Here is a 19341-nt window from a genome sequence, read left to right as displayed (position 1 = left end):
GCAACCAGATGCTCTCGATGATGCAACTGTAGAACCTTTTGAGGATCTGAGGCCACATCTTTTTAGTTTCCTGAGGGGGAATAGGCTTTGTCGTACTCTCTTCACAACTGTCTTGGTGTGTTTGGTGCTCTGTGAAAGTGTAACAATCAGTTCAATTGTACACATTCTCCTCCTCATCATAACCAAAAATGAATGATTGAAAAACACTGTATCATAGAGAAACCTAGTAATAATAATAATAATGATAATATAGTAGTAGTATTCAACATTGGAACGTATCAACTTCGTGCGCGTTACTGCTCCATCGTCACATGATACAGTTGCTGCTGCGTGATGACATCACAGCTAGAGGCAGGTCAAGTTACTGTAGTTCGGTTTCTTCTTCCTTGTTCTTTCCCTTCAGTCATCTACCGGCCCGGGCGACCCAAAGCAAAGCAGACAGACATAATGTCCCATCAAACGGGCATACAAGGTAAATACGCACATTTTTGCTTGTTGTCTCCAGCTGTTGAAACCACAACGGAATAGACGATGCAATCGTCGTCCATGACAGATTTGATTTAAAAGGATTAAAGTCATAGGGAAAAATAATGTTGTATGTGTGTCGTTCTGCATCATCGGCGAGACTAAGCAGTGCTTTCTGCTCTGTGGAAGTTGCTTCGGGCTTCACGGTGCACTGGGCCAATGAGAAGAATCTATGACAAGTGTATTCAGCGATGCGTTGTACTAATAAGGTCGTGCTGCTGCGATTCAACTGAGATTGTTACGCCGCATAAACACTAGCAGTTTGTCATCAAGCCCCGTGCTGCTGCAGCAGGCTCCGGTCTGCGTGTTTCAAAGGTCTTTTACAAGGGAACAAACCGCCCATTCATCAAATGCCTAAAGTTAATCTGGGTGACATTTATGGCCAAGATTACTGTTGCCCTTTTGATGTTTGTTTGTTTTGGGAATGAGATAACGTTTGATGCAACTGTGTCGATTTTTATGTAACAACTGACTGTCTAGTAAAATGTGGGTCACCTATTTTGGCCAGTAGGCTATCAGAGCTATCTTTATTTATCATGGCACGACAAAGTGTTATACAATTATGGTACATTGAAGTCATTGCTGCTTTTGGTTTTGCTCTTATGCGTCTTGAATACTTGACGTTCATTCTCTGTCTCTACTATAATCAATGACCCAAGATAGATCAGCTGCCTGTACTAATCTTTTCTTGAAACCTTTTTTTGATAAACACACCAATCCATAATTCATTTGACCAGTATATTCTACACTTGACTGTTAGGTAATAGGCTATTCCCCATGCTGGTGTTCCCTGAATGTCCCTGTTGTATGAATAGCTGTCGTCTCTCTTGAGCCAATGTGTGTGTATGAAAAGGTGACTGCTTGCTTTCACTTCACAGCTGCGGAGGAAGTGAAAGAGATCTTTGCTAAGGCGAGGAACGGAGCCTATCGCCTGCTGAAGGTCGTCATTGAGATGGGTGAGTATGTAGCCTGCCTAGCCTACAGCTGATCAACTCAATCACACCTGTTGATCAGAGATGAGTCCTACCCATCGCTGTATGCAACATGATCAATGGGTAAAAAGATAAGTTCCGTAGTTTGTTGATTGGTTACAACTGGTTATATTTACTGTGATGTTGAATACATACTGTGATCTGAGAAGTAGATTGTATTGTACTGAATTGCACTGTATTACAGTGTGCTTTATTGTATTGTACTGTATTAGTTATTACACTTCATGTCATTTGTAAGATATGTGTTGGTTGGTTGCCTTTACTGCAATCTCAGATACTGTATATCTTACCTGAAAAGACAGAACAGAAGTGATGTATGTTGATATGTACCTGTCCCCATAGTTACATATTGTATATCACTGTAATACATCCACCATGTCCCTCCTTGTTGTTATTCCAGAGACTCTGGTGCTGGGAGGCACCAAGCATGTGTCTAAGAAGTGGGACCAGGAGTATGATGCCTATGTGCTGCCTCTCCTACAGGAGGACATGCCCTCCTATCTCCTGTACAGGCTGGACTCTACTAACAACCAGGGATATGAGTGGATCTTCCTGGCCTGGTCACCTGACCGCTCACCTGTATGTTTATCTGTCTCTTTCTGACTTTGTTCATTCATCAATATATTGGTTGGGAGCAAATTCTCTTCTTTTTTGTTGTTAGTCAAGACTACCTCTGGAATGCCATAGACATGACAGTTTTTACTTCACTTCAACTACTGTTTCACCTTCTTAACACACCCGTCATGGTGTCCGTTAGGGCATTTAAAAGGCTCTCTGTTTATTCCATAGTCTAATAAGCCAGAATACTGTCTACAATAAGACTCCATTTAGAGAACTATGAACCCACAGTCTAGTCCTCACTCCAGGTAAAGCAGAGCAGGGAGAATGTAACAGGCCACACACAGTGCTGCTTTCAAACACACATCTGGTCTGTGGTTGGCTAACTATAGAGGAGGAACCCTTACCACTGGGTGAGAGAACTGTTGACTTTAAACAGGTTTTTAGATGAAGCAAAATCCTATTATGTTTCATATAAGTATGTCAAAAGCTGCCCCCCATTGAAAAAAGTGTTTATTTATGCTTAGCTAATGCTAACATTTTGAAGAGACTGTTGAGCAAAAAGGCTAGCTTATTGTTGTGCTAAACTAGCATATTTGCAATTCTAATGTTAGCTAGCAGGAAGCATGAACCTGGCTTCCATCCCAAACCTCAATGAAACGGCCAAAATGGTCGATGTTTCTGAGATGTCTGTATGAAATAGCATTGTGTTCTTGTTTAGATTGCAACCGACAGTCATATTTAGCTGTTAGTGCAGTACTAAAAACATGAATTCCTCCCACTTCTATAGGTTAGACAGAAGATGTTATATGCTGCTACAAGAGCTACACTGAAGAAGGAGTTTGGGGGTGGACACATTAAAGATGAAATATTTGGCACAGTGGAGGTATGTTGACGAATCTGAAGAAACTCCTCATTATTTTCTGGCTTATTGGCCTAAGTGGCTTGCAGTTTTGGCAATAATGTTTCAAGGAAAGTCGCTGTTGGTTGCGCCATTTGTCGCTATATGACATCATGACATGTTTATGCTGTCCCTCATTTCCCCGTGACAAATTATCCAACGCAAAACAAAATAGAATCCTTTAAGGACAACAAAAAGGAACCGATTTAAATAATTAAACACCACACAAAAAATAGAGTAGATAGCTTTTTGAGAAAATGCTATTTTTTTTTAACTTTCTTTTAATTATTAATATTCTGTATGCCTTGGAGAGCTGTAGGGTCATTTAACAACAAGGAAGTGGTTTAATAAATTCACTTCACTCTTTGCAGCATTGGGGGGAGGCTGGGGAGGGAGTGAAGAGAGGATCCTATATAAGCACTGCTACTCTAAATGCGAACCCTGAGCTCCAGTCCACCTCTCTCACGGTCCTCTCTCTCCCCAGGATGATGTGTCTCTGAGTGGGTACAGGAAGTACCTGATAGCACAGGCAGCTCCACAACCACTGACTGCTGCTGAGGAGGAGCTGAGGCAGATCAAACTGAGTGAGGTAGACACACACACACACACACACACACACACACACACACACACACACAGATGTACATACACTCTTAGGAAAAAAGGTGCTATCTAGAACCTAAAAGGGTTCTTCGGCTGTCCCCATAGGAGAACACTTTGAGGAACCCTTGTTGATTCCAAGTAGAACCCTTTTAGATTCCTTGTAGAGCCCTTTTGAAAGAGGGTTCTTCATGAAACCAAAAGGGTTCTATCTGTGTCGGTGGAGTGGAGCTACCTGTGTCAATATACCTACAGTGCCATCGGAAAGTGTTCACACCCCGTGACTTTTTCCACGTTGTTACATTACAGCCTTATTCTAAAATATATAAAAAATGTTGTTGTTTTTTAAACTCTGTAATCTACACACAATAGTCCATAATGACAAATTGATAAAGTTTTTTTAAAATTATTTTTTATTATCAGATGTATTAAAAATAAGTACAGAAATACCTTATTTACATAAGTATTCAGACACTTTGCTTGAGACTTCAAATTGAGCTCGGGTGCATCCTGTTTCCATTAATCATCCTTGAGAAGTTTCTACAACTTGATTGGAGTCCACCTGTGGTAAATTCAATTGATTGGACATGATTTCAAAAAGGCATACACCTGTCTATATAAGGTCCCACAGTTGACAGTACATGTCAGAGCAAAGACCAAGCCATGAGGTCGAAGGAATTGTCCGTAGAGCTTCGAGACAGGATTGTGTCTGTAGGAAACCTGGCACCATCCCTACGGTGAAGCATGGTTGTGGCAGCATCATCCTGTGGGGATGTTTTTCTGCGGCAGTGACTGGGAGATTAGTCAGGATCGAGGCAAAGATGAACGGAGCAAAGCATAGAGAGATCCTTGATAAATCTGCTCCAAAGAGCTCAGGACCTCAGACTGGGGTGAAGGTTTACCATCCAGCAGCACAACAACCCTAAGCACACAGCCAAGACAATGCAGGAGTGGCAGGGAAAAGTATCTGAATGTCCTTGAGTGGCCTAGTCAGAGCCCGGACTTGAACCCGATTGAACATCTCTGGAGAGACCTGAAAATAGCTGTGCAGAAAGGCTCCCCATCCAACCTGACAGAGCTTGAAAGTATCTGCAGAGGAGAATGGGAGAAACTCCCCAAATACGTGTGTGCCAAGCTTGTAGCATCATACCCAAGAAGACTCTGCTGTAATCGCTGACAAAGGGGCTTCAACAAAGTACTAACACGTTTTTGCTTTGTCATTATGGGGTATTGTGTGTATAGTACATTGACGAGAAGAAAGAAAAGGCTTTAATCAATTTCAGAATAAGTCTGTACCGTAACATGTGGAATCCAGGGTATCTGTGGACTATATTGCTTGATGTGTATACACCCTCATGACTCCATAAAAGGGTCGTTCTTCATCTGCCCTATAGGCCTATTTCATAGAGCCACCCTCACAAATACAGTAGCCTCAACCAACTGGGAAGGTTTATATTGAGATCCCCTTCCCAATCACCAGCTGTGTGGGCAAGATGATTATCCACTAATCTACATGCGAGTAAAGAGGCTTTCAGATATTTATTATTCATTTGCTGAGAGACCCGTTCCTTGTAATAAGTAGATGGATGAAAAAACAGCAGCCCAATCCTTTAGGTACAAGAGATGAACAGGTCAGTGGCAATCTCATTCAGGCAAGCCGAACGTGGCATGTCAGCAGTGTGAATGTTATGAGGGCTGTACTAACACATGGCATGTCAGCAGTGTGAATGTTATGAGGGCTGTACTAACACATGGCATGTCAGCAGTGTGAATGTTATGAGGGCTGTACTAACACATGGCATGTCAGCAGTGTGAATGTTATGAGGGCTGTACTAACACATGGCATGTCAGCAGTGTGAATGTTATGAGGGCTGTACTAACACATGGCATGTCAGCAGTGTGAATGTTATGAGGGCTGTACTAACACATGGCATGTCAGCAGTGTGAATGTTATGAGGGCTGTACTAACACATGGCATGTCAGCAGTGTGAATGTTATGAGGGCTGTACTAACACATGGCATGTCAGCAGTGTGAATGTTATGAGGGCTGTACTAACACATGGTCATGTGAATGTTATGAGGGCTGTACTAACACATGGCATGTCAGCAGTGTGAATGTTATGAGGGCTGTACTAACACATGGCATGTCAGCAGTGTGAATGTTATGAGGGCTGTACTAACACATGGCATGTCAGCAGTGTGAATGTTATGAGGGCTGTACTAACACATGGCATGTCAGCAGTGTGAATGTTATGAGGGCTGTACTAACACATGGCATGTCAGCAGTGTGAATGTTATGAGGGCTGTACTAACACATGGCATGTCAGCTGTGAATGTGTGAATGTTATGAGGGCTGTACTAACACATGGCATGTCAGCAGTGTGAATGTTATGAGGGCTGTACTAACACATGGCATGTCAGCAGTGTGAATGTTATGGCATGTCAGGCTGTACTAACACATGGCATGTCAGCAGTGTGAATGTTATGAGGGCTGTACTAACACATGGCATGTCAGCAGTGTGAATGTTATGAGGGCTGTACTAACACATGGCATGTCAGCTAGTGTGAATGTTATGAGGGCTGTACTAACACATGGAAGGGCAGTGCAGACCTTTTACATACTGATGTTATTCAATTATTATTTTTTCTATTGGATATTATATTGGATACAATTATCATTATGATATTATTATCATTATATTATTATTATTATTATTATTATTGGATATATTATTCAGAACAGTTTATCTATCTCATATCACATTGAGATTGTTTTGTTCCATGTAAGACTTTAAATGTTACCACAAGCTTTATCAATTCCTTTTTTTTTCAAGTTAAATATGTTTTTTTGTGCCTTTTCAAGAATGTATCTTTCTGTTTATCTTTTGCAAATTATTGGTGACACAAACACAAAATTGGTGTAATGATAGACTTCCTGTTATAGTAGTGAGTCTAGACTAGCCCGGGCCCTTCTCAAACCACAGCCTGGTGACCAATGTAGGGGTTGTCTTAGTGTGTGTGACACCTAATGACTGTTTTTGTTGTTGTGTTATTTTAGTTCCAGACCATTCGTCTGGGCCTAGGCCCTTCTCAGAAAGAAAGCCTGGTGACTTAGTTAAAACAACACCAAGTGACCATGTGTGTCTGTCCGTCCAGGTACAGACAGACATCAGTGTGGACACTAAGCAGCAGACTCTGACGGGCGTGGCCTTCCCTATGCAGCGAGACGCCATCCAGGCTCTGGAACAGTTCAGAGAGAAGAAGATCAACTACGTACAGCTGGTGAGTATAGTACATCATAGTATATAGTATAGTACATCATAGTGTATAGTATAGTACATCATAGTATACAATAATATATTACAGTACATCATAGTGTACAATAATATATTACAGTACATCATAATGTACAATAATATAGTATAGTACATCATAATATAGTATATACTAATATAGTATAGTAAATCATAGTATAGAATAATATTACAGTACATCATAGTGTACAATAATATAGTATATTACATCATAATATAGTATATACTAATATAGTATAGTAAATCATAGTATAGAATAATATATTACAGCATATCATAGTTTACAATAATATAGTATAGTACATCATAATATAGTATATACTAATATAGTATAATACATCATAGTATAGAATAATATATTATAGTACATCATAGTGTGTAATAATATAGTATAATCTATCAAAGTATAGTACATCATAGAGTAGTATAGAATAATATAGGATATAATGTAGTATAGTACACCATTATAGAACAATAGATTATAGAATATTATAGTAGAGAATACTATAGTTTAGTACATCATAGTATATAATAATATGGTATACTACATCATATTATTGTATAGAATAGTATACTAGTATAATATTAGATATAATAATATAGTATAGAATGTGATAGTATAGAATGGTATTGTATAAAATAATAGTATAGAATAGAATTATATAGAATAATATAGTATAGTAATATATAGTATACATATAGTATAGAATAATATATTATAGTAGATCATAATATAGAATATAATATAGTATAATTCATCAAAGTATAGTATCATATATAAAATAATATAGTACAGAATAGAATAATATAGTATAGTACATCATAGTATAGAATAATATAGTATAGAATCATAGTATATAGTATAGAATAATCAAATCTAGAATAACATCATAGTATAGAATAATATAGTATACTACATCATAATATTGTATAATATAATAGTATAATATAGATATAATAATATAGTATAATATAGAATGATATGGTATTGTATAAAATAATATAGTGCATAATAGAATGATATAGTATAGTACATCATAGTCTAGAATAATATAGTATAGAATCATATACTATAGAATAGTATAATCTAGAATAATATAGTATAGTCTAGAATAATATAGTATAGAATGATATAGTATAGAATAGTATGTCATAGTGTATCATAATATAGTATATATTAATATAGTATAGAATTTTATAGTATAGTATGGAATCATATAGTATAGAATAATATAGTATAGTCTAGAATAATATTGTATAGTACATCATAGTATATCATAATATGGTATATAATAATATAGTATAGAATGTAGTATTAAATAATATAGTATATAATGATATATTATAGTACATCATAGTATATAATCATATATTATAGTCTAGAATAATATAGAATATAATAATATAGTAGAGAATAATATAGTATAGAATGATATGGTATTCTATAAACTAATATAGTACAGAATAGAATAGAATGATATACATATAGTATAGTACATCATAGTATATAATAATACAGTATAGTCTAAAATAATATAGTATAAAATACTACATAGTATAGTCTAGAATAAGAATGATATAGTATAGAATAGTATAGACATGATAGTAGAATAGAATGATATAGTATAGAATAGTATAGTACATCATAGTCTAGAATAATATAGAATGATATAGTATAGAATGAAATAGTATAGTACATCATAGTCTAGAATAATATAGAATGATATAGTATAGAATAATATAGTGTAGTATAGAATAATATAGTATGGAATGATATAGTATAATACATCATAGTATATAATAATATAGGAAAGTATAGTATTGTAGAGCGATGCCATCCAGTATCTGGAACAGTTGAGAGAGAATAGAGCCAACAAGTACAGCTGGTGAGTGTCAGTACTGTCTGGAGTCTCACCTCCTTTTATTAGAGCACAGAGACAGACAATCACCGTGTTGTTTCATTAGCAGTAGGTATCTCTGACTAGCATGTTTCTGGATTCAACAATGCCATATAATTGCCATAGAAGACTACAATGTGATGGCGATAACACAAACTAACTAACTGGCACCATGTTACATGAAACATGATACTCAAAGCCTTATTGTATTGGATGGTTTACATTACAAAGCTTATTGAGGATTGTTTTTTGAGAAAATGCATCATCATCTGTATCAACAGGAGATCGATTTTAGGAATGAGTGTATCAAGCTGTCCAGCACCACTCCTACAGAACTGAAGGATCTGCCCAAGAGGATCCCCAAGGATGCAGCCCGATACCACTTCTTCCTGTACAAACATTCCCACGAGGGAGACTACCTCGAGTCGACAGGTAAAGACAACACATTAAAACATTATCAGAAGATATTACGGCATGGTTTTTTCAATACGTTGATATTATACCACACAGTCATTTTTTAGCTTGATCTACTCTTATTCATAATTGTATTATGTTAATTAAATGTATTAACAATGTGATAAGGTGGTATTTTAAAGTGGTTTCCTGTGTGTGTTGCAGTGTTCATCTACTCCATGCCGGGGTATAAATGTAGCATCAGAGAGAGGATGCTCTACTCCAGCTGTAAGAACCCTCTCATCGATACTGTGGAGAGCAACCTGCACATCCAGATAGCCAAAAAGGTAAGAGCTGGGTCATGTTCATTATACAACCTGCACATCCAGATAGCCAAAAAGGTAAGAGCTGGGTCATGTTCATTATACAACCTGCACATCCAGATAGCCAAAAAGGTAAGAGCTGGGTCATGTTCATTATACAACCTGCACATCCAGATAGCCAAAAAGGTAAGAGCTGGGTCATGTTCATTATATCACACTATAGCTAAATGTTTTGCAACAGAACATTTAAACATGCACTTCGCATTATATTCATATCAAGTCAGATAGTCCATCCATTTCAGTCTGTTTTTCTTTCATTTGGAACCTGATCTCTCGTGGACAGACTGCGTAAACATAAGCATCTGACCAAAAATACATGGGGTTTTAGTTCTGCTTTAACCCATATTATTTGGTGCCTAATTAATACAACTCAGGTTCACTGCAGTGAGTCACGTGAGTGACTTTCAACAGTTTAAAACACCCCTGTGAAAATACTGTAACATTATGCCAATGTAGACTGGATTTTTGCTGCAATGTATTTTTTATAGAGTAAGTCTAGTTTGCCCCTCGGTGATGGGATTTATTGTATTCCTATTAGTATAAGTATCCCTACTAACTGATGCATTCTGATTCCCTCCCCTAGCTCGAGATTGATAACGGTGATGAGCTCACCGCAGAATTCATGTACGAAGAGGTCCACCCTAAGCAGCACGCACACAAGCAGGCCTTTCCCAAACCTAAAGGCCCCGCGGGGAAGAAAGGGGGGCGCCGGATCACTAGACCACCAGGGGATGGAGAAGAAGACTAATAAAACACCCCTCCATTTTAGTCCACAATGGAACATTCCACTTAGTATATAAGAACCCTTTATCTGGATGACTCCCAAATGGCTCCCCTATTCACTTTATAGTGCACTACTGTTGACTAGGGCCTATAGGGCTCTGGTTAAAAGGAGTGCACTATATAGGGGATAGGGTTCCATGTAGGACATAGACCATTGACATGAATCCCTCCTAATGCCCTTTAACCTCATAGACAACCAGCCTGTAGACTATATGAACTATGCACACACAGACCACCACACTAATATAAGCCATGACACTCAAACCTGTGAACTTACTTACATTAGTAGCTTGTTATTTAGACAGACAGTCGGTGCTGTGTTTTCATGATGATGAGAGAGAGAGCGAACATTTCCCTTTAGAGCTATAATAGCTAGTGTTTTTTTATTTCTCATATTATTTGACAATGTTTTTAAAATATATGGTTCCTAATCCTGGTTCTGGAGAGCTGGATGTGTTTTTAAGATATATGGTTCCCAATCCTGGTTCTGGAGGTTCTGGAGAGCTAGAGGTTCTGGAGGTCCTGGAGAGCTAGAGGTTCTGGAGGTGTGTGAGATGAAAGACCTTGTGGTTTTTCTAGTGAGCATGTGATAGTGATCTGAACACTTCACCTTGTTATTAGTGCTGATTCAATGCCGACAATGTTGTAGCAGTTCTATAATGCCTTGTGTAAAGTCAATCAATAGAGAATGTTGTTTCACAACTGCTAGCCCTTCAGGATCAGAGTTGAGGACTGAGTCCTATTCATGTGACACTAAATGGAGAAAACAGAGAGGGGCCACCTAGACTTGTCCAATAAGAATAGCTAGTTTTCGCTTTCCGTTGATAAATGTTTGAAAACGTTTAGCTATGGTGTGCCTAATGAATAGGACCATGCTGATGTAGAAGCTTGATTTGGGAGAAGAGAGGCCATGTGTGGGTCTGTGGATGTTGTGAAGAAGCCTAATGCTTTTGTATACATTTGACTGTATGCATCTAATTTGTACTACCACTACCATGTCCATAACAACTATATGATTACCTGTCAGTCCAAAATCTAGTTAGGGATTTCTCTTTCCATGTTCTTTTACTGAAGAATGAAAAATCTTATAGAAAGTATTTTTCTAGGTCTGTGATGTACTGTATGTGTGTGTGGTGTTCTGCGACTGAGAGGTCACAGCCTGAATCAGTTGAATGGCAACCGTTATCTGTTTGACGGTCTGTGTGAGAGAGAGAGAGTGCCTGGCTGCGTCCGGAATGGCACCCCATTCCCTATATAGTGCACTACTTTTGACCAGGACCCATCGGAAAAGGCACCCTATTCCTTATATAGTACACTACTTTTGACCAGGGCCCATCGGAAAAGGCACCCTATTCCTTATATAGTGCACTACTTTTGACCAGGGCCCATCAGAATAGGCACCCTATTCCTTATATAGTACACTACTTTTGACCAGGGCCCATCGGAAAAGGCACCCTATTCCTTATATAGTACACTACTTTTGACCAGGGCCCATCGGAAAAGGCACCCTATTCCTTATGTAGTGCACTACTTTTGACCAGGACCCATCAGAATAGGCACCCTATTCAGAATAGGCCCACCCTATTCCTATTTTTGACCAGGGCCCATCGGAAAAGGCACCCTATTCCTTATATAGTACACTACTTTTGACCAGGGCCCATTGGAAAAGGAAACCTATTCCTTATATAGTGCACTACGTTTGACCAGAACCCATCAGAATAGGCACCCTATTCCTTATATAGTACACTACTTTTGACCCAGGTGCCATTTCAGACGCAGACCTGTTTGTCAGGGTTGCTCATTTGTGCATTTCACATCAGTGATATTAATCCCACATAATATGCAATGCTTTTCAACCACAATGCTGCAGGTCTTTCCCCACGTGACAATGTGTGTACGCATGTGATGTTTATTAGAACCACAATGAAGGGAAGGGACTGTGATTCCCAGGTAAAATGTCATGGAGAATCTGTCTACTGATTCCATGAAAAGGCAAACCACTATGACATGTTCATGCTGTACTAGATTACTATGACATGTAATTCTGAAGGAGTCCTAGTACCTTGAAACTATCATGTTATGTAATGTCTCAAATGTTTGTTTTTTCTATGAATTAAATTGTGTAAGGAAATTAAATAAATTAAAATATTTAAATTACATTCACTAATGTGTTTCTTGCCTGATATATTATTAGTAGCAGTATCAGAACTACTATGCAAGCTTAGTGACCACTGAGAGGTGTGAGCTTACTGAATAAAGCTTTGCTCTCTGACTAGAGTTGGCAGTGAAGGGGGAAATAGTAGGGCAAATCTGCATTTCCCTTCACATTGTAATCCCACTCATTGGCACCAGTGGTAAGGGTCAACCTTTGGCCTGGCACATAAAAGATTACAATGAATAAGTCATGTTGGCTGGCTGCAGATCAGCTGATGTCAGATGATACAAATTAAAGGCATACCTGCTCCATGCCTAATCTGTAATAAACCTTCGTAGTAATGTAGACCTCAATTAATGAAAATGTCTTTCCAGTTATCTCAGAACATTATTTTACCATGACTCACATCAGTTAGATACATAGTAGCCTGTTCAGCAAATCAGAAATGACCTTTTAAATGCAAATTGTTTGTCAAAACATACTAATGATTTACTTATGATGTATCTCTCTGGTCTATACTGTGCAATATAATTATTAACAGGTGATTAGTCATCAGAAGACCAGAACAGTAGTATGAGACAAATAAAAGAGCACTTTCCCTTTAAGAACTTGTCGTCACATGACATGATGCGGAAGAATTACAATCTCATGCTACAGTTGCACATGTGTTTGTGTATTAGACATTTATTGCTAGAAATATGTTGTTTTAGGATATTTATTGTTGCATTAATTTAGAATTAGATGATATAAGTGAAATTACAAATTGCTTAAAGACTACGATTTATGCTGTTGTTTGAGCTTGGTAAACAGTAACGCATTTGAACAGTGTTAGCAAGCTAGCTGCAATGTTATAGTGTGTTATGTTGTCACATTGATTCATTTAGCACATGAAACATTTGTAGCACTGACACGTCACATTACATAACTGGTAAGACCGTGGCTTAATACATGGCTTCTGATGATCAATCCATTGACTTTTACATAACTTGGGGTATAACATTGGTTTGGTCCCTTTCTTTGCAACAGGACAGTCTTATCTACCATGACTATGACGGAGGAAGCACCGAGAGTCCCCGAGTGCGACATCTCAGAACATGAAGGGTTCTATGGAACCATCAAGAAGTTCACCAGAGACTTTGTAGTCACAGAGATAGACATCCATGGCCAGATGGTCACTAAACCCAGTGTATCTGATGTTCCTCAATCATCCAACATTACTGAGGCATGTCCAGGTGCCAAGTCTGAAGGAAAGACAAATATTATTAGCCCAAAACATCAACACAACCTCAAAGAAGAGAATTCAGAACCTGGACCCGGTCAGAATGGTGACATCACATCCACCGCCAGCCAAGACTGTTTTGACCTGAGCATAATACTGGGTCCGGCTGTCTGTGAAGAGCTAGAGCAGTTCACTGCTTTATTGAGAGAGATGTCATCAAGTCCCAATGATGGCGTTGAGAAGAAGCTGGCCAACCAAGAATCATCCAATGGCAGTGAGAAGAAGATGGCCAATCAAGAGTTATCCCTGGGTTCATTCCCAGACAAACACCAAAGAGCTAATGTCCACCGAGCTGTCCGACACAGCTTTCCCTTCCTGTTGACAGTAACCAACCAATCAGAGATCAGGGTTAAGGAGAACCCTGACTTTAAGCTCCTATCAGGTTTGGTCTCTGAGGAGGAGGCCGAAGACTTTATCAGGTTCATCGACACCAAGATGCCTAATTCTGTGTACACATTCAGGAGTGATGACAGTAAGGAGCACAGGACGGCAGTGCACCACTTCCTCAGTAGACGGTTTGGTAAACTGGTGGAGACCAAGAGCTTCAGTGACCAGCAGCAGAAGACTACGGCCATTACGGTCAGGTTGAGAGAAAAAGGGAAACCCAGGAAGAGGACGGCTGATGACAGTAAAGAGGAAGAGGTCTATACAGGTGAGAGGTCTATAGAGAACCTCACAGACTATGTTTCTCTTCTATATCTCCTATTTATCTCTCTCTGTTTACTCTCTCCTATTTCTCTCGTTTACTCTGTCCCTCCTATTTATCTCTCTCTGTTTACTCTGTCCCTATTTATCTCTCTCTGTTTACTCTCTCCTATTTCTCTCTCCGTTTACTCTCCTATTTCTCTCTCCTCTGTCTCTCCTATTTCTCTCTGTTTACTCTCTCCTATTTCTCTCTCTCCGTTTACTCTGTCTCCTATTTCTCCTATTTATCTCTCACCGTTCTCGTTTATTTATCTCTCTCCGTTTACTCTTCTCTCTCCGTTTACTCTCTCCTATTTCTCTCCGTTTACTCTCTCTCCTATTTCTCTCTCTCCGTTTACTCTCTCTCCGTTTACTCTCTCCTATTTCTCTCTCCGTTTACTCTGTCTCCTATTTCTCTCTCCGTTTACTCTCTCCTATTTCTCTCCGTTTACTCTCCTATTTATCTCTCTCCGTTTACTCTGTCTCCTATTTCTCTCTCCTTTTACTCTCTCTCCTATTTCTCTCTCCGTTTACTCTGTCTCCTATTTCTCTCTCCTTTTACTCTCTCTCCTATTTCTCTCTATCTGTTTACTCTCTCTCCTATTTCTCTCCGTTTACTCTGTCTCCTATTTCTCTCTGTTTACTCTCTCTCCTATTTCTCTGTTTACTCTCTCTCCTATTTCTCTGTTTACTCTCTCTCCTATTTCTCTCCGTTTACTCTGTCTCTCCTATTTCTCTCCTATTTCTCTCCCCTACTTGATGTTTTTCTCTTATGATTCTGTATGTACAGCAAGAAAAATGTTATTAGCCCAAGTAAGCATTTATATATCTGCTTTAAACTGTACATGACAAAAAACAACATATCCTTGGATTTATCCTCCCCAAATCCTGAACATGGATCCACAAAACTGACCTTAAATCAGTGTCTAAGACCAACCTCAACCCACTCATAACACTCTATTCCCCTGGCCATACTTGCATACTACTTAGAATGAAGCAATGTGTTGGGCATGTATTCTAGGAAGTTAATGTGGATACTATTGGCATGGGTTTCCTCCCCCTGCAGCGTTCACTCTGAGGAAGGAGAACCTGGAGACTCTGGAGGCTATCAGCTACATGGCAGCTGTCCTGGGGCTGCTGCCCTCTGATTTCACCTACGCTGGCATCAAGGACAAGAGGGCCGTCACCTACCAGTCCATGGTGGTCAAGAAGATCTCACCACAACGGTAGATAGAATGTGTTGCTGTTTCCATTCAAAGTCCTTGGCATAGCCTATGTGCTGTGGTCAACTCCCCTAGACTACAAACAGAGAGCTGACTAAAGCACTAACAGACTGGATCACCAGGCTATCCTTGGCTATGGTTTGATGATGATGATGAATATTTACAAAGTGCTACATTCTATTGGGGGCAAACTCAACTCAACTCATCCATCACTACCACATTCATGCATTTCAAACCTGCTAGTCCAGTTAGTTCACTGTCCACTGATGCATATCCTGTCCTCATCATGGGGACCGGTCAGACGAGTGCTGATGGGAGGGATGTGTGTTGTCAGGCTGAGAGAGAAGGCCAGTGAGTTTGAGAAGAGGGGGGTGGTCCTCTCCTCCGTCCGCTCCGTCTCTGAGCCTCTTCATCTGGGTAGACTCCAGGGGAACCACTTTGACCTGGTGGTACGGGATCTGAGGCCACACCAGGGTCATGGCACACTGATGGAGCTGGACTCACTGGTGCAGGAGGCTGTGGAGAACGTAAAGGTGAGACACTCCTATTCTGTGGCCTCCATTCAACCCTGGTCCTGGAGAGATGCAGGGTTTTGTCCAGCCCAGCACTGAAGCACTCAATGTGACTAATCAACCTAATCACCGAGCGCTTGATTGGCTGAATAAAAACATCAGACCCTGTTGGCCCCCAGACCCAAACTTGGAAACAAATGTAGATTTCTCTGTGCACTTTAATAGCACTGTGTGCAATTGAGGAGTGTTCTCTGATCTGTAGTGAGAAGTAATTAAATGTCAATTCTTTTAGGTCAAGGGGTTTGTGAACTACTATGGACCTCAGAGGTTTGGGACTGGACAGAGTGTTCAGTCTGACCGCGTCGGACTGGCCCTGCTCAAAGAGGAGATGGTACAGTTACATCTTCTGTGTTCTTATATTACAGGAACCTGAAAACAGTGGATGGCAATGTTTCTATTTGTTCTGTCTGACTTGTGGTGGGGGTTGTCTTTCATGTGTCTCAGGTGGCAGCTGTCCGTCTGTTTTTCACACCAGAAGAGGGTGACGACCCTCAGAGCGTTGCCAAGAGACACTTCCTCCAGACTGGTGAGAAATTCCTGCTTACACTCGTCACCATTTCCTGTTTACCATGTTTTCTGTTTATATGGACCCAACCTTTTTCAGATTAAAAAATGTTCACCTTTATTTAACCAGGTAGGCTAGTTGAGAACAAGTTCTCATTTACAACTGCGACCTGGCCAAGATAAAGCAAAGCAGTGCGACACAAACAACAACACAGAGTTACACATGGAGTAAACAAACATACAGTCAATAATACAGTAGGATTTTTCTTTTGACATGTATTTCATTTTGTAGTCTTCTCCATTCTGACCCTGTTCCTCCACCCCTCTCCTCCCTCATCTCAGATAATGCCAAGGAGGCCCTGTCTCTGATGCCCATGTCCAAGGCCAGAGAGAGAATGATGCTGAGGGCCCTACATCGCTATGGGACGGGCCCAGAGGGCTGCACCCGTGCCTGGCTCAGCCTGCCCCATGGGATGAGGGTCTTCTACCCCCACGCATACTGCAGGTCTGGGATTCATATCACCTGTTTAATTGCTTTAAATATTCTGAATCCTTTATGGTTCTATTTTATATTTCTACTTTCATTTGTATTTCCTTCTTCCTCTTCACTCACTTTGTTTGAAGTATACTATATCAATAAAGATTGTTTTGATTTGCAGCCGGGTCTGGAACGAGGCGGCTGCACACAGGCTGACCACGCTGGGCCACAGGGCCAGGCAGGGAGATCTGGTCTGGAAGCAGAGGAGAGAGGAGGGGATAGAGGCGGGAGAAACCAGCTTACCTCAGGTAGTTCAGTTCCAGGATGACTTAATAATGGAGTCAAATAAACAGTCCAAATCACTTGTGTGAATCATTTTTAATCGGTGCTAGAGAGTTGGCCACTCGGCTCTATCTTTGAGTGTGACACCCAGTGATACTCGCTCACTGAGATTGAACCAGTCATAAAGATGGTACTGAGATGGACCTTTGCACTCTCTATTCCCCCAGATTCATGTTGTTACTGCTGCAGAGGAGGAGGAGGAAGTCTACTCACTAGGACAGGTATGTACACACACACACACACACCTGTCCACTCCCCTGTTCTACAGTACCTTGTACCATTTTAACTATTAATCTACTCTGCAAACATGGGTGTGTTGTCTGAGTGCGTTGCCGAGCCCGGTGAAACCTACATCCACAAAACACTACACAAATCAAATGGGTTATGATTTTATTGAATCCATTGTTCACTTCTGCTGTGCTCTTCCATCAGGTGGTTCTTCCCATGCTTGGCAACAGTGTGAAGTACCCAGAGAACCCTGTAGGGGGCTGGTACCAGGAGAGACTGGCGAGGGATGGACTACAGAGCTGTCGTTTCAGAGTCACTCCTCTCAAACTGAACCTCCCTGGCTGCTACCGCCCCTTACTGGCCATCCCACATAGCCTGACCTACAGGCTGGAGCAGGGCCAGAGAGCTGGGGAGAGGCAACAGGAGTGGAATGGAAAGTCACAGGCTAGTGGAGCGGTACCACAGCACCCCGGCACAGACACAACTAGACCTGGAGGTCTGGAGAGGCAGAGAGGAGGGGAGAGCGTGCAGGGTAATGGAGAGGGGGAGTCAACGGTGCAGTACCCTGACACAGACACAACTAGACCTGGAGGTCTGGAGAGGCAGAGAGGAGGGGAGAGCGTGCAGGGTAATGGAGAGGGGGAGTCAACGGTGCAGTACCCCGGCACAGACACAACTAGACCTGGAGGTCTGGAGAGGCAGAGAGGAGGGGAGAGCGTGCAGGGTAATGGAGAGGGGGAGTCAACGGTGCAGTACCCCGGCACAGACACAACTAGACCTGGAGGTCTGGAGAGGCAGAGAGAAGGGGAGAGCGTGCAGGGTAATGGAGAGGGGGAGTCAACGGTGCAGTACCCTGACACAGACACAACTAGTTTGACGTTGAACTTTGACCTGGACTCTTCCTGCTACGCCACCGTCTGCCTCAGAGAGGTCATGAAATGTGACCCTTAAACTGGAGTCTCAGATGTTGTATGTACTACTGTGTGTACAGTATTTTGATTAATATTGTACTTTGTACACAGTATGGCCTCTTGTGTACATGTAGGATACTGCTACAGTATTGTGTTGTGTACACAGTATGGCCTCTTAAGTACTTGTAGGATACTGCTACATTATTGTGATCAGTTTGCTGATTCGTTGCCTGATTTGTCAGACATGTCGTTAATAAAAAAAATGTTTTGTTAATTTACTGACTGAATGAGAATTCTTCACAGTGGATTAGAGGTAGAATCACATTGAATGTTGAAGTTAATTTAGTTGTGTGAATGTAGAAGAACCTCAGCCTGCACAGCATGGTCACTAGAGGTGATCTCAGCCTACACAGCATGGTCACTAGAGGGTGATCTCAGCCTACACAGCATGGTCACTAGAGGGTGATCTCAGCCTACACAGCATGGGGTGATCTCAGCCTACACAGCATGGCCACTAGAGGGTGATCTCAGCCTACACAGCATGGTCACTTAGAGGGTGATCTCAGCCTACACAGCATGGCACAGCATGGCCACTAGAGGGTGATCTCAGCCTACACA

The 19341-nt window shown here is 40.8% G+C and overlaps 3 protein-coding genes across 3 annotated transcripts in view; 2 read left to right on the top strand and 1 right to left on the bottom strand.

Annotated features, from left to right (window-relative positions):
- Positions 1-362: 362 nt before the first annotated feature.
- Positions 363-12510, top strand: twf1b (twinfilin actin-binding protein 1b). Its single transcript, XM_064939250.1, has 10 exons — positions 363-472; positions 1404-1481; positions 1918-2096; positions 2866-2961; positions 3461-3565; positions 6733-6858; positions 9070-9220; positions 9407-9528; positions 10148-11903; positions 11964-12510. Exons 1-9 carry the CDS (start codon positions 448-450, stop codon positions 10310-10312), a joined length of 1047 nt encoding a protein of 348 aa, XP_064795322.1. The 5' UTR covers positions 363-447; the 3' UTR covers positions 10313-11903; positions 11964-12510.
- Positions 12511-13127: 617 nt separating this feature from the next.
- pus7l (pseudouridine synthase 7 like) lies at positions 13128-19001 on the top strand. Its single transcript, XM_064939251.1, has 10 exons — positions 13128-13430; positions 13529-14433; positions 15532-15691; positions 16023-16221; positions 16493-16591; positions 16705-16786; positions 17107-17269; positions 17424-17550; positions 17752-17805; positions 18017-19001. The coding sequence occupies exons 2-10, from the start codon at positions 13545-13547 to the stop codon at positions 18761-18763; spliced, it is 2520 nt and encodes an 839-aa protein (XP_064795323.1). The 5' UTR covers positions 13128-13430; positions 13529-13544; the 3' UTR covers positions 18764-19001.
- Positions 19002-19316: 315 nt separating this feature from the next.
- pphln1 (periphilin 1) overlaps positions 19317-19341 on the bottom strand; it is a 24218-nt gene continuing 24193 nt past the window's right edge. The window contains exon 9 of the mRNA XM_064940931.1: positions 19317-19334. Coding sequence (XP_064797003.1) covers positions 19317-19334 — 18 coding nt within the window. The remainder of the gene's footprint in view (positions 19335-19341) is intronic.

This window comes from Oncorhynchus masou, chromosome 27, assembly GCF_036934945.1.
Source record: "Oncorhynchus masou masou isolate Uvic2021 chromosome 27, UVic_Omas_1.1, whole genome shotgun sequence".
NCBI lineage: Eukaryota > Metazoa > Chordata > Actinopteri > Salmoniformes > Salmonidae > Oncorhynchus > Oncorhynchus masou.
This window is presented reverse-complemented; position numbering and strand designations above follow the sequence as displayed.